The sequence below is a fragment of the Haliotis rubra genome, unplaced genomic scaffold (genome assembly GCF_003918875.1).
Source record: "Haliotis rubra isolate DU_JTF1 unplaced genomic scaffold, ASM391887v1 Scf332, whole genome shotgun sequence".
Classification (NCBI taxonomy): Eukaryota; Metazoa; Mollusca; class Gastropoda; order Lepetellida; family Haliotidae; genus Haliotis; species Haliotis rubra.
In genome coordinates, this window is record NW_025767005.1 from 460,073 (window position 1) to 475,421 (window position 15,349).

General features: G+C 39.1%; 2 protein-coding genes across 7 annotated transcripts in view; one reads left to right on the forward strand and one right to left on the reverse strand.

The window, feature by feature from the left end:
• LOC124284263 (signal recognition particle receptor subunit alpha-like) overlaps positions 1-11,706 on the reverse strand; it is a 20,948-nt gene extending 9,242 nt beyond the window's left edge. The window contains 7 exon segments of the mRNA XM_046720333.1: positions 1,050-1,165; positions 2,178-2,328; positions 4,402-4,555; positions 5,928-6,043; positions 6,391-6,584; positions 8,382-8,465; positions 11,544-11,706. Coding sequence (XP_046576289.1) covers positions 1,050-1,165; positions 2,178-2,328; positions 4,402-4,555; positions 5,928-6,043; positions 6,391-6,584; positions 8,382-8,465; positions 11,544-11,660 — 932 coding nt within the window. The 5' untranslated portion in view covers positions 11,661-11,706.
• Positions 11,707-14,246: 2,540 nt separating this feature from the next.
• Positions 14,247-15,349, forward strand: part of LOC124284265 (upstream stimulatory factor 2-like) — a 32,167-nt gene continuing 31,064 nt past the window's right edge. For all 6 annotated transcript variants that reach the window (XM_046720337.1, XM_046720334.1, XM_046720336.1 and 3 more), the window contains exon 1: positions 14,247-14,400. In XM_046720337.1, coding sequence (XP_046576293.1) covers positions 14,369-14,400 — 32 coding nt within the window. In that variant the 5' untranslated portion in view covers positions 14,247-14,368. The remainder of the gene's footprint in view (positions 14,401-15,349) is intronic.

A 15,349-nucleotide genomic window follows, 5' to 3' on the forward strand; every position in this document is an offset into this window, starting at 1 on the left:
TTGACAAAGGCAGACCTAAATGATCTGTCTGGTGCCTGATGTCACCATTCCAATAAATTGCATTTCAATATCTGGAAGGGGTGTGGTGCTGGCAAAATCAGCTGGTCAACCATGATTTGAAGCCACAATCAGATTTCTGGCATACTCAAGGGACACAACTCTCCATAGCAACTTGCAGTGTATTGTAGTTACCAAGGCACATAGCACCAATGGAAAACTTGTCCGCAGTTTTCAAACAACTGCGTTTAATGTCAAATAGCCAGTTCCTAGCAAGACTGAGTGAAAAATATTGATGAGTAATGCGATCTGAGAACATTACATAATACATGTGAAATGACCTTTGTTTCACTATTTCTTTCACTTGTGAACGAGAGAAAAAAAGGATTAAACTGTGTTTTAATGTTTTCAAGTTCTGTAACAACGTGTCAGGTTATTTATGGAGAGAGAGCCCATGATCAGCAGATCCTAGCACAGCTAAGGGATACAATTCAGCATGTCACATGTAATCATTTAGCCATGATTATTTTTCATAAAACAAACTGCTACAGAGTTTTAACCTACCAAATGGTAAATGATGCAGTGAATGAGAAAATGTCACTTGTCCTGAATTTTACTTGTCTGAGACAAAGGGTCAAATGTTAATTTTAAATCCTGTTACCCATTGGTCAGCTATACTAATGACACTGACTGACTGACTGACTGAGTGTAGTTTTACGCCGCTTTTAGCAATATTCCAGCAATATCACGGCGGGGGACACCAGAAATGGGCTTAACACATTGTGCCCATGTGGGGAATCGAACCCGGGTCTTCGGCGTGACGAGCCAACGCTTTAACCACTAGGTTACCCCACCGCCCCCCATACTAATGACAGATGACTGACTGACTGACTGAGTTTGGTTTTACGCCGCTTTTAGCAATATTCCAGCAATATCACGGCGGGGGACACCAGAAATGGGCTTCACTGATTGTACCCATGTGGGGATTCGAACCCGGGTCTTCGGCGTGACGAGCCAACGCTTTAACCTAATGACAGATGAGAAAGTCTCACCTCTTGGACGCAGCCAGAGTTACTTCTTCCTCTGATTCATCTTCTTCCTCCTCTTCCTCACTACTCTCCGGCTCGATATCCCGTAGTTCCCCAGCTAGCTGACCCACCTGGCTTCTCTGTTCAACAGGAAAACATTCATTAGTTTCAAAATTCATAAAATCATGTTCAATGACAAAAAACAAAATGTATGAATTTCTAAGAATTAGATATTTTCATCATATTCTGTGTCATTTATCCCTTAAATGGTAGAAACACAGATGCTGTGAAAGTTTATTCAGTGGTGCACAACGTTTTTGGAACTGTTGAGTTGAAATGTCAGTAGAATGAGTTGAGTTTAACTTTTACTACCAATTTGGATAGTATTTTATTTCAAGACGTGATATAAATCTGAACTTGTGACATTCCACACTTCCATTTTTGTTTGTTTGTTTGCTTGTTTGTTTAACGCAAGACTCTTCCATATTTTGATGATATGGCATCGGTCTGGAAATAATTGAGTTGGGATACAATAACATGCCTCGACAATGTCAGCGAGCCTGACTACCCAAACCTGTTAGTCACCTCTTACACCATGCACCAGTTCTTACCTGGATCTTCACAGGTCTCACACTTTCTTGTGAACATTAGTGTTGGGAATTGGTTAAAATCTCATAATTGATGATTGGTTCAGTACTACCGATCAATCATTGAAAATAATCGGTTAGCGTCATTTATGAAATTTGCTAATGCACATTAAAAAAGGGGAACACAATGTAGTTCTTCTGGGGTTTTGGGGCAACATTTCACATCTTTAAACGATGACTAGTATGAATCTTTAAGATAAATTCAATCATGACTTGAAACGAGCTTGTAGTGGTTACGAAATGTAACAGACAAAACCAACCATATGAAAAATATTGTTAATGAAAACAAGTGTTCCAGAATTGTTTGTGTTCGATTATGAGAAAACATGATCGATTGCTTGGTCGTTTAGTCACTACGACCAATCTTCGATTATTTCAATTAATCGGACCACCACTAGTGAACATGAATGATTTTTTCAGAGAACAGAGAAACACAAGGAAAACATAATTAGAGTTGAACTTTTGTTTATGTCACACAGAATGGCACCGATGCCTTAAGTCTCACCTCAGCCTCAGTTGTCATGGTCTCGCCATTCATTTCTTCCTCCTTGCCGCCTGCGGTGCTGAAGTTGAGCGAGTCCATGTCCCGGGATGTCCCAGCGTTTTCCCACACACGCTTCGCCTTGCCCTTCTTCTTCTGAGATTCGGGACTCTTACTGAAAATGGACATCACATAATCCACTAAACATGGATTGAAACTGTCATCATAAGACATTTCTGTATTTGTCCATAATTTACTTAATAACTAGGTCTCAACTTTTGGTTAGAGTCAGTACTGACTATCTCTGTTATCTGGTGGATGGAGTATCTGCCCAGGGTGGAGTGGTGTGGTCTGACGTCCAGCAACATCCAACCAAGATAATTTAACACCCAGGTAAGGTGAAATTGGGTTTAACGTCGTGCTTGAGAATATTTTGCTCATATGACGACGTGCATGCGTGTGTATGTGTATGTGCGGCTGCTTGTACTAGCCCAGACTGAAGCTGGTTTTATAGTGCTAGCCCACTGAGATACCATGCTGCAGTGAAGCATGAATACCCCACTCAGACACATTATACTGACTCCGAGCCGACCAGTCCTTGTTGTACCCATTAATGCCGAGCGCCAGGCAGGGACCAACAAGTATTTAATAGCCAGGACTTCCATTTATCTTAGGCTGGACCTTGCAATGAAGGGCATAATGCAAGACTGGTAAAGTTACCTGCACAAGCAGCATTTTAAGAGCACTGGTGCAGCCTAGATATATCAAAACTGACTAGAGCTGGTTATCGTTACATTTTGTCGGATCGATAATCGCTGGTGTCATATCTTTAATCGATCAATTATAAACATTTGGACGGTCATTTCATAGTCAAATACCTACGTTAGCGAACTAACTTCCGGTTTGTCAGCATGTGTCAATTGTTAACGCTAGCAATTTTCTTACTTTTGCAGCGTCTTTGGATCATCAAGTATCCTATCATCTTATGTTTCCGATCGTAATATGTTTTCGATCGGCCATTACAATTCCCGTTTATAGCGCGAAAATGTGAGAAAATCCATGAGAAGCATCCCGAATGACAAGAAGGTGATCCTCGCTATCAGTCTGACATAAATATGCTACGAATCAAGTTTTGCATTGGCAACAGAATTAAAAAACCCACTAAAGCTTCATTTTAACTCAGGGATCCTTACCGCAATCTCTACCTCATAATCAAATGCACAAAAATTCTAAATCTTTACTCCAAAAGATGCCATTAATGTTTCGTCTGTTTGACATCCCACCTTACAAGATCACGCTACTAGTCATGTGACCACGCTGATAGATTTATGTTCATGGCATGCCATTTTAAAAAAACCCATTTCTGTCTTGTGCTGATGTTGAAGGGTGAACAAAGACGTTTCCTTAACGTTGAAACACAAAATATATTCTGTGAAGTATTATAATTAAGCATTGTATCTAAAGTTCAAGAGAATTCATCAAACCAAAAATAGCTCTAATTTTACCCGCCTTACGAAAGTCACGTGTTTGTATGCAAATGAAACTCAAGGAATTCCCTCAATCAGCCAATTAGAAAGTAGCTAACCTGTAGTACCTGGGTCGTATTGTGACGTTTTGTTGAATGATTGGACAAATCAGTTTGGCACAGTTTGCTCATGAATATTAATTCATTTCTATAAACCACTTTAAAACCCGTAGTATTTCAATGACGAAATAGGACACCCCAATCTACATATATCTAGCATTGCCATTGGCTGACAGGGAAAGCATGCACACTTGTGTAGTACACAGCTTCCGTTTTAGAAGTAAACAAGCAATGACAATCAGATTGTTCGGTAAAACAAGACATGACAAGGTGGAATAAATCCTTTTAATGTATGTGCATCTAAATAATGATTATTTCCGATTATCGATCTGTAGTGTATTTGTAATCGACAATCGTTTATATTGACTTAGATCGAACGATTAACCGATCCTACGATTAATCGCTCCAGCACTAAAACCGATTCCTGTAAATGATTGGTTGGTTGTTGTTTAACGCCGCACTTATTAGTATTCCAGCCATATGGCGGTGGTCTGTAAATAATCGAGTCTGGACCAGACAATCCAGTGATCACCATCATGAGCATCGATCTACGCAATTGGGGCATGATGACATGTGTCAACCAAGTCAGCAAGCCTGACAATCTGATACCATTAGTCGCCTCTTACGACAAGCATTCCTGTAAATGACACTGTTCACACTCACGTCTCAACAACCGGCTTCTTCTTGCCTCGGTTGAATAGCTTCTCCCTGTTCCTCCTGAGAGTTTCCTCGTCAACTTCACCATTTGTGAACTTCTCAGCCTCCTGGGGTGCTACCTCCACTACAGGCTCTGGGGCGGGCTGAGCCTTAGCCTTGGCTGTAACCATAGTAACTGACAACTGAATACAGACCTATATACAAACATATAGCATTCCTAACCGGTCTGTCCACTGTAATTTAGAACATATTTTGTTTGGTCACGGGTAGATATTCACTCTCCCAATAACCAAATCACATTGTTATCAAGTTGATAATTTCATTCCAATAATTTGCCTCTATTTTATCAGTATTATGTAAGAGCCGACTATATATATCTTTCTTGCAAATGACTATTATTTTTACATTTTGGAAACATTTCCTATCTTACTGTATCTCACATCAGAATGCACAGAATGGTATGTATTTCCAATAGGGATCTGACGTTGTGGAGAAGATCATGGCACGTGTACAGTGTGAATGTGTGTACTAGTCCAGACAAATGTGGCATACCATTGAGTGTATTCTACATGCACATCCCTGGTACAACCTGAGTCTTCGGAGTACTTCCTGGTCAACAGATATGACTTACCATTGACTGGCTTCTAAACGCATGGATCCAAGGTATAACCTAAGTACTGTAAACGCACTTATTTTCGCGTGGTGCAATTTTCGCGGAATTGACAGTTTAGACTACATCGTCGCGGTCAATTATTCGCGCAATCAGTAATTGCCGGAACTGCCAGCTGCCTCTTTGGCCGCCACTAATAGCAGTGAAAACAAACAGAGTGGCTTAACCTGTCAGGCGGCGTTTATTGCTTACTCACAGGAAATCCCTATCTGTGCGATATACTAGTACACAGTAATCCGTTTACTCACGGAAGAGATGAAAAACACATCAGTCTTATGTTCCGAATTCTGACGATCTGACGAATTAACTTCTACTGTATATGAAGCTCTTTGTGATTTCAAACAAGCCGGGTTGTTGTCAATGAGATGATTGAGTGTTAAGTGACTATTCGCTTCATGATGTACTGGTAAATAAAATCTTAATGAATAAATAAAATACTGCTGTATTATTTCTTTCCGAGTCGTTTCATGGTAATCTGTTTTGTATCAAACCATCTGTCATGTGACCAATTTCCATGGCAGCCACAACACACATTGCTGTTTTCGCTAATTCGGCGATGGGATTTGGCTCATTATTTAATTATGTTTTGGGAAATCCATTACAGCGACAGTTAAGTATGATTCTTTATGCTACTATCAGTCGTCATTTTAAGATTCCCGTAGATTTCTGTCTTCAAACTTGATGTGTTATGGTAACAACTCAGGGGCGAGCGTGGCTAGACTGAATGAATGACAGGTTTATTCGCGGTGTATAAATTTTCGCGCTAAAATGTTTTGCGCGATAAGCGCGAAAATAAAACCTGCGCGAAATATAATACGTTTACAGTATTCTAAGTACTTCCTTGTCGACAAATGTGGCTTACCTTTGACTGGCTTGTTTTCTTTCCCCTTGGCAGGCTTCTTCTCATCCTTCTTGTTTTCAATCATAGATGCCACAGTCTTTTTAGATTTGTCAGACTTTTCAAAGGTCCTCATTTCCCTGTGTAGCAAGAAAACATTTTTACAATGTGTACCAACCCATCATGTTGAGATTACATTAAGTCAGGAATCGTTGTAAAATGACAAGCTAAAGATCATCAAAGCTAATTTCTTACTTTGTGAATTGGATAAAAACTTATCATAACTGTAGAAATTGTTATTTCTCAGCCATCTAACATCACGTAAACAACCAAGCCTGGACCAGACAATCCAGTGATCGACATGATCAACCCTGGGGTAGGTTAGTCATCACAGAAGTACCAGCTACCATTCATTACTTCAAAATTGACCAAACCACAATATTGTGTCTTTATTGACATTTTTTTTATAAAACTTTAAATAACAAACCGGGGTTTGAGAGCTTTCGCCTTGCTCTCCTGTTCCTTAACTCGGAGGATGAGGTTGAATTCGTCGGAGAAGTTGTAGCTGTGGGACATGTTGCCCCGAAGCAGTTCATCCTTGTACTTGTTGCGGAACTCCAGCTGAATGTCGTCCAGGAACTTGTCGATGTACGACAGCTGCAGGATTTTCTGGTACGCCACCTGGGAAACAGTGAGTGAGTGAGTGAGGTGAGGTGAGGTGAAATTGGGTTTAACGTCGTGCTTGAGAATATTTCGCTCATATGACGACGTGCATGTGTGTGTATGTGCGGCTGCTTGTACTAGCCCAGACTGAAGCTGGTTTTTATAGTGCTAGCCCACTGAGATACCATGCCGCAGTGAAGCATGAATACCCCACTCAGACACATTATACTGACTCCGAACCGACCAGTCCTTGTTGTACCCATTAGTGCCGAGCGCCAGACAGGGACCAACAAGTACCATATTTTAACGTCTTTTGGTATGACTAGGTTGGGGATCGAACCTGAGACCTTCCGCTCTCTGGGCTGGACGCTCTAACCACTACACCACGGAGGCGGTAATGAGTGAGTGAGTGAGTGAGTGAGCGCACCTGCAGTATCATCTGTTCAATGGGCATCACTTTGTCATTAATTTCTGGTACCTGACCTTAGTATCGGAGGGATGCACGATTTCGACGCAATTAATATAAACATTACTGAATGACATTTTTAGCAAAACTGGTAAATAAGATTAGATTAACAGATTAAATCCATAAATGCAAAGAACATGCTTTATTACAAGTTAGTGTAATAGCAATAACTTGCATCATTCAATATGGATTGGTTAACACTATTTCCCATGATTGATCATGACAAGAAGGTGTACAAAGGTTGGTGGTCCATGAAATTATATATGAAAACGAATCATCTACGGTCATATATAGCAATGTGTAATGGACAGGGCTCCAGATAACTTTTAGGGGTGCGAGTGTACTTACACATCATATTGCAAGTGGAGTGTGAGAATTTTGAATGAGTACTGACATGTTTTTGTGTGAGCGGAGTTGGTGATGTGGTATGTCTGGACGATTCATCGATCACTATTTCCAACCATGTATTTGTATTTGAAGACGAGTGAGAAATAACTGAGCGACCGTGTGATGCGCAAAATGTCAGGTCCAACTGGATATAAATAGGAACAGTGTAGTTTTTAGCCAATTGAAAAATAGTGACGCATATCGTTGCATGGCAACGCAAGTGATTCCTACTGTCGGGGTTTCCTCAAAAGAAAATCGTGTTTCGTGTTTCGCAAAAGAAACTTGACAAGTATTTATCTGAAATAGATTTCCATTTGCACGATACGCACGGAAATTAAATGTTAGACGTACAAAGGTATTTATGTGCGTACACGATACGTTTGAAATCTTATATTATGTCAGACTTAATTGATTTTGAGGCGTACATTACGCCAGTACGCCCCTTATCTGTAGCCCTGATGGAAAATAAATTGTATTGCAAGATACTGCGATTCTCATGATTCTGGTACCTGTAGTGTGATATGCATTATGATATATTAAAAGTGACATGCATGACAGTATATGACACTAATTGTACATGTCAATCCTATTTTCTACATTATAAGTCTCTAAAAACATGGTTCTGATAACAGCAATCTCAGATAAGGTTTCATAGTCAGGGGATTCTATTTCTTTTTTTAAAATATAATATAGTAAGGACAGTATGCTGTTTTGTCATAGAATAATGAAAGAAAAAATTTATTGTGAATGAAAGTCTGTGTGGATTTTAACTTAAACCTTAGAAGAGTGAGTTTGGTTTTATATTGCTTTTAGCAATATTTCAGCAATACAGAGGGCACCAGAAATGTACACCATGAAGAAAATCACTGGAAAAAATACATTCATCTTTTGAATAGCATATTGCGATATACCAGTAATACCGCACAGTTCTAGTCACATATGGTAGAATGAAGACAACTCACCACAAACACCAGCTCAAACTCATTGTCAAGCTTGTACTTGAGAGTCAGCTGATCATGGTTGAACTGATTGCTTCCAGTTCGTTGCTGAAACACACAACACAAGTAATGTATAACATCCAGAAATATTTTAACAATATTGATGTCAGGAAATATAGAATTGCACTTACTCGTTTTCACCTCAGCTCACATGTTTTAAGTGAGGCCAAAAGAAAATATATGTCCGTTTCCTATTACATGCTTTTTAAAATAGGGTAGGTGGGTCGGTTTTATCTTTTATTTTTTAACTTTTATTTTTTACTAGTACCAGAGTACCATATCATGTAGTGACAATGCCTTGTGATGAAACATTGAAAGATTTCTATATCAAATCATTATTCATGTTATTTATTTGTAGATTTGGTCAGTGAGGACCCATTATGCCAATTCAATGCAATTTATTTTAACCATACGTACACTGAAAAACATGAAAATATCATACTCGACTTTGATGAAAATGATGAGTTGAAATGGACTCCAGTCATGATATTGACTTGGTTAAAAAAAGATTTAGGGTCGGGGTGGGGTGTGTGTGTGTGTTTGTTTTTTGGTTTTTTTTGTTGTTGTTAGGATAGGGTCGGTCGGGTTACCGGAAACAGACAAAAACAAATTTGGCCCGAGTTGGTGACTTCTTTGATGGTTGTTTAGTTTTACGCTGCTTTTAGCAATATTCCAGCAATATCAAGCCCGGGAACACCAGAAATGGGTTCACATATTGTACCCATATGTTTCTGGTTGAAACAGGAAGATAGTATGTACATAAAGTACCATTTGCTAACAGGCTTTTTCCCCTTAGTCCAATGAGTGGAAGGGGGAGGGTATATTTTACCAAAATGAATCTTCTCTTTAACATCTTGGGTTCTAACTTAGCTCTGTGGATGTACGTGTATTAATCACCCCACACTGTGTTCGCACCCAATTGAGAGATTCACTTAGTACTGTGGAACGCACCAGTTCCGCGCACAAGAGACAACAGACCATCTTGGGTACATGTTATGTCTCGGACTGTACACTATATGATCTATCCTTTCCTGAACAATGTATAATTGACGATAATACAAGGTAAGTTTCATCTTTTGGGTAAAGTTCAGACTTCAGTACTGATAATATTTACATACCCCAATACTAGAACTGAAGCACATACACTTGGTCCTAAGTCCAGCTTTAACATGTTTTTTTGGGCTTGATACTAGGGCTGTAACGAATACACTATGTTGCGAATATGATACGTATCACGAATATTAGGTAACGAATATGAATAATTATTTATGAATACAATATTGTAGTTAAGTGATTGATGCACAATATTGAATGCCCATGTTGACAGTGTTAATTTGTCACAGCAATAACCAGTGATCTCATGACACTAAAATTTTGTATGTAATAGTTATAGTTGACAGTAACATGTACAGCCTTGGCAAACTAACATGACTTGGGCTACTACAAGGCTAGTACATATTGCATTCTTGCATATCTCGTTTTGAAAAAGGACATAAGGGTTTAAGTAAAATACACTCCCTTAAAAAAATTGTAAATATTCATGAATATTCGGTTCTGGTGACCATGAATAACGAATTGAATTCATGAAGGGCTATGGTTCGATTCACCGAATATGCGAGTGAATCGTTACAGCCTTACTTGATACGTTCATCTTTCATGGAAAACTAAACTGATGAAGCGGTTCTTGTGATAACAACAGTGTCTACAAGCCAGCACTTATATCATGTGTATTGTCTAAGTTACATACAAAGACAAGTTAAACTGACTGACTGACTGAGGTTGTTGTATGCCGCTTTTAGCAATATTCCAGCAACATCACGGCGGGGGACACCAGAAATGGGCTTCACACATTGTACCCATGTGGGGATTCGAACCCGGGTCTTCGGCATGGCAAGCCAACGCTTTAACCACTAGGCTACCCCACCGCCCCAGACAAGTTAAACACATGTTGTAAGTTGTAATACAGTTTCAGATTCACTGGACAGTTCTATGGCATTAAATGTGCTTAATCATGTCAAGGAACAAATATTCAATTTCTGTCATGTGTTTATTGCATCATGTTGCATGGCACAGGAAATTTTGAGTTCTTCTGGAAATGTGTTTTGCCCAATCATCATGTCACTTAGCTATTTACTTCCATGATACTTGGTTAGTTAACTACAGTGTCTTGTCTGGTTTATCATAAGGATAAGGTTAAAGAGTGGTGTAGGTGGGTGGAGGAATGGGGGAAGGTACTGGTTTAGATTTAGGGTACGGGTTAGTGTTAAGGGGTTTTTTTTTAATAAAAATGTGTGTGTGTGTGTGTGTTTTACAGGCGGAAATCTTTCCGAAATATTTCTTTCAGTGACATTTTTATAATTTGGATATGCCTTACAGTAGATACAACTCATCCTTATCAGAATACTGACTGACTGACTGAATTTGGTTTTACGCCGCTTTTAGCAATATTCCAGCAACATCACGGCAGGGGACACCAGAAATGGGCTGCACACATTGTACCCATGTGGGGATTCGAACCCGGGTCTTCGGCGTGAGGAGCCAACGCTTTAACCACTAGGCTACCCCACGGCCACTCCCTTATCAGATGAGGAATATATATGCAGGTGATATCGTTTGAATAGAATTAAATTTAAGGGGGGGATACGGGCGGAAGACTTTCCGCGTACATTCTCCTGATTCTAAGAACATGAAATTTTGGCGATTCACAATGATGTTTACGAATTTTAAAGGTTTTCCGGATGGTGAATATAACATATTGACATGTGGGGATTTTATATCTGCTGACGAATACGATGATTCTTCTAGAAGAGCCCGGAAATCATCAGATTGAACGAAGTTGAGAGGGAAATCCCGGTTTCTATTTGTGGACGTGTTTATCAAGATGGGAAACCATGTTGGCACATGTGAAACGTCACTGGATGAAAGTCTGACCGTCACATTATGATCAGTACGAAAACAATGTTGACACAAATAACGGTCCGCAATTACTGTTCACTTCATTCAATTCAGTAACCTGGTTGGCTTTCAAGTCAATACATGCTGATGCGAATAACTGTCGCCATAAGGCCACTGAGAGACGACACACTCAATCAACAGCTGACTTTACAAAAGTAAATAAAAACTCACCTGTAAAATCACACTTTTTATCAGGGCGTTGACAGATGGTGTAAAAAACTGAGATGTTCCCTGAAAACACCACAAAACAATTCCACCTTTGCTGAAAATCGTGAAAAAGTCTAACATCTTGAAACTTTCGTCTACACTTCTCCGTTCACGCGTTTCCTTTGCAAACCGGAAGTCGAGTATGACGGAAAAACCCGAGTTCACGTCGATTTATACCGATTGGCTATCGTTTACCGTAAATTATTTAAAGGACCACTGACCCAGAGCGATTATTGTTTCCAGCCAACAGTCTAATTATGAAACCTAGCTATGAATTATGAAACTGGTCAGCCTCTGCTCCCTCGACCGTGACAGACACGGGGACTGGGCTACTGTCCACCCTGGCAGAATTTTACAACAACCAGTCCACGGAAATTGCTCTGGATCAGTGGCCCTTTAATGACTCCTGTCACCAAAGCGGTTATGAGGAAATTATTATTCACCTGATAATAACAATGAAGATAAATTTACTAGGCGCATCGATTCTGCGGCATAGCTTAAACATTTTCAACAAAGTATTCAAGAGGAAATTATTTGATGCATTATATCGTACAGCTGTAATACTGCTGAAACAAATATATGCTCACGATATAGTCACAATCGACTCTGCGTTAAAGGGTTTTGTCGCTTCTATTTACGTACAAAAAAACCCCAGAAAATCTAACCCAGCCAACAAATTTGTACTTCTCACTTCTAAATTAAAATTGCTGTTATTATTTTAGTGAACTTTTTGTCTTGTTGTCAACAAATGTAAAGTTTTCGTCAATTTATTAGAATTTTGTACATCCCCTGGTACAAGTATGAACATAAATGGATTCTCTATCAAAACCGAATTATTGGAATGATATATATCTAATTTAACAAAAATTTCACAGTGGTAAATATGAGGAATGTTGTGACAGGTGAGTCGCCAGTCAATGATCCGAGTCGCCAGTCAATGAATCATCTGAGTCGCTCGTCTATGATCCGAGTGCCCGCAGGCAACACCCGCTTGGTGCTAAGATAAAGATGCAGGGACTTGAATAGGCAGATTGTGGCAGATTTATATCCTGTGTCAGTTTGGTTTTGTTCAACCCACATATACTGTTTTTATTACCTTTTTGTCTTAAAAGTGTGATCGTCATTCTCATCGCGATAACAACAATTAACCAGTGAGACAGCGCTATTCAAAGCTGGTGATGAAAACTGGAAAATATAAAAGGAACGCTTGAATTTTCCTGTCTTCCTTTATTTGTTTCTCTCAGTATATTATTATTATCATCATCATTAGTATTATGTATTATTTTTTGGGGGGTGTAGGGGTAGATGGTACGTGGCTTAGTTTGTTGTTTTTTGGGTGCTTTTTGGTGGTGGTGGTAGGGGGGGGAAGGGGGCTGTGAGAGGATGTGTTTTGTGTTGTTTGTTTTGTGATCTTAAAATGGCGGTGGTTTTAACACCATTTAGCAGGAGGAATGCAAGTTCTAGCATTGGTTTGCTTCTCATGTCACCGTATTGAAGTTGTATTGATACCATGCTCCAGCTGCTTGCTCCGTACATTAAGAGTGAGTGAGGTTTACAGTCGCTTTTTAGCAATATTCCAGCAATAGTAGTGAGTTAAGTTTTACGCCGTTTTTAGCAATATTCCAGCTATATCATGGCGGGGGACACCAGAAATGGGCTTCACACTTTGTACCAATGGGGGGATTCGAACCCGGGTCTTCGGCGTGACGAGCGAACGCTTTAACCACATGACTACCCCACCGCCCATCCAGCAATAGTAAGGCAGGGGACACCAGAAATGGGCTGCACACATCGTAGCCATGAGAGGAATCGAACCCGGGTCTTCGGCGTGACGAGCGAACGCTTTAACCACTAGACCACCCCACCGTCCCCGTTCATTAGTATGCGCTGGTTACTTTCAAATACTATTGCAGTATGTTAGGCATGGTCATTCTTCGATATCTTTTACATGTTTTAAATAAAACATGTTCAGTTATAAAATTTAACATTTTACGTATTTTTGTCTTTGGTTCAGCATGACGTATGCTCAGAAATTATCAATTTTGTGTGCTATTTTGTTCGTGAGTCAATTAAACCTTAGTTTTAGGAACAAAAAACAGGTTGTTTTTCAGTTATTTTTAAAATTGTTTTATCGTGTTTATTTATAGCAGCAGATGGGATATTCAAATGGAATAGGTGATGTTTTTCATATGTATACGCGTTTTTTATTCGTCTAATGTTTGAAATACATGTACATAGTTGTAATATTGCCTAAAGCGGCATAAAATCCTTCGTGTTTATTTCATGCAAATCGGTACTGTGTTTATTTTTCTACTTCATAGAGCAAACATACATTTATATCTGCTTACGTCAGATCTTTTCCTTGTCTCGATAATGCAATAATAAATTGGAAAGACTAAATTTATTTGAGGTTCTACTGCATTTATGCGCGTCACCGGTTCGGCTCGGCAGATGTACCAATGACGTCATTTTCTCAGCCAACACAAAATAGTCCGTATTGGATTCGCTATTTTATTAATTTGCCATAAAGATAAACGATCTAATATTATGTGATTTAGCTGTGACAATCACAGACGTATATACAGGTTATAATTTAGGATGTGAAAAGGAGCTTGTAGTAGGACCGCATCACACGAGTAGGAAATTATGTTAATATGCGCACCGCTCTGGACTGAAATACGCCATCTTTGTCACATGTTCATTTTTCCATCTCACATGACCTGTTGTTTGGCCCCGTGATCAAGCTTGCTTTATTTCCTGGCAAATTCAAACATCCACCAAAAAGCCACATGGATATGTTAGATCAGGCACTCGAATCAAGGTGGGTAGACGTAATATGAGATAAAATAAGAAAATATAGGCCTAATTTCGCGAGAATGTTTCAAATGAAAAGCTGTCATCTTCTGAAAAGGATATTTAGATTGGGAAAGATCACCCCTTGACGGGTGCCGTGCCATGTGCGTGTGTTGATGGTGTTTATGTTTCATTATTATATAATCATAATCATATTAATTATTCCAAGCAAATTAGTCGTGGTTTGACCCTGTCATTTTTCACAATGACACGAACTTAAAATAAGTAGGTCGTCTGTGCTTTCCACTCATATCCGCGTTGAAGTGCTCTGTCCTTAGTTTCATGTTTTAGAGAAAAAAAAGGGGTAATACATCTAGTCATTTCAGAGTGCCATCTCAACAACAGCTTACCATAAGTACCGTACAATCATATTTTCGAAATTACCTTTTACTGAAGATGAAATATTTGCCCTATTCTGACATTCTTTTACCGGGAAACAAAAGGGGTGTAACCTGGGGAAGGCGTGGTCGGTTGATGAGCAAATCCACAGTGACTGAAAGTAATGACGTCTATTAATAATGACGTGTAGTTGCGGTGATATTTGGAGCACAATTTCAATTTATTTGGACATATTTATTTTAATTTTGGGTGTAGAACATTGCTTTTACTGTATCAGTCAGTCTCAATTCTTTTACTGATTTGTCTTATATTTGAAGATGAAAAACTTCCTGTATATATTTATGAAAGTAAAAGTGTTTACTTTAGTTAAAACGAACAGTTTACTGCATATTCTAATGGCAATTTGGAAAAAAATGTTTGTATTGTTATGTTAATGAATACGTTGGTAGATATTATATTGATATCTGCAACATAATGTTCTTCAGTTCCGCTTAATGTTTTCCTAAACTCAAGTTCAAACAGGTCTCACAAAACTGTAATGTTATATCAGTGCCAACTTGGACCAGAATTGTGTTGTC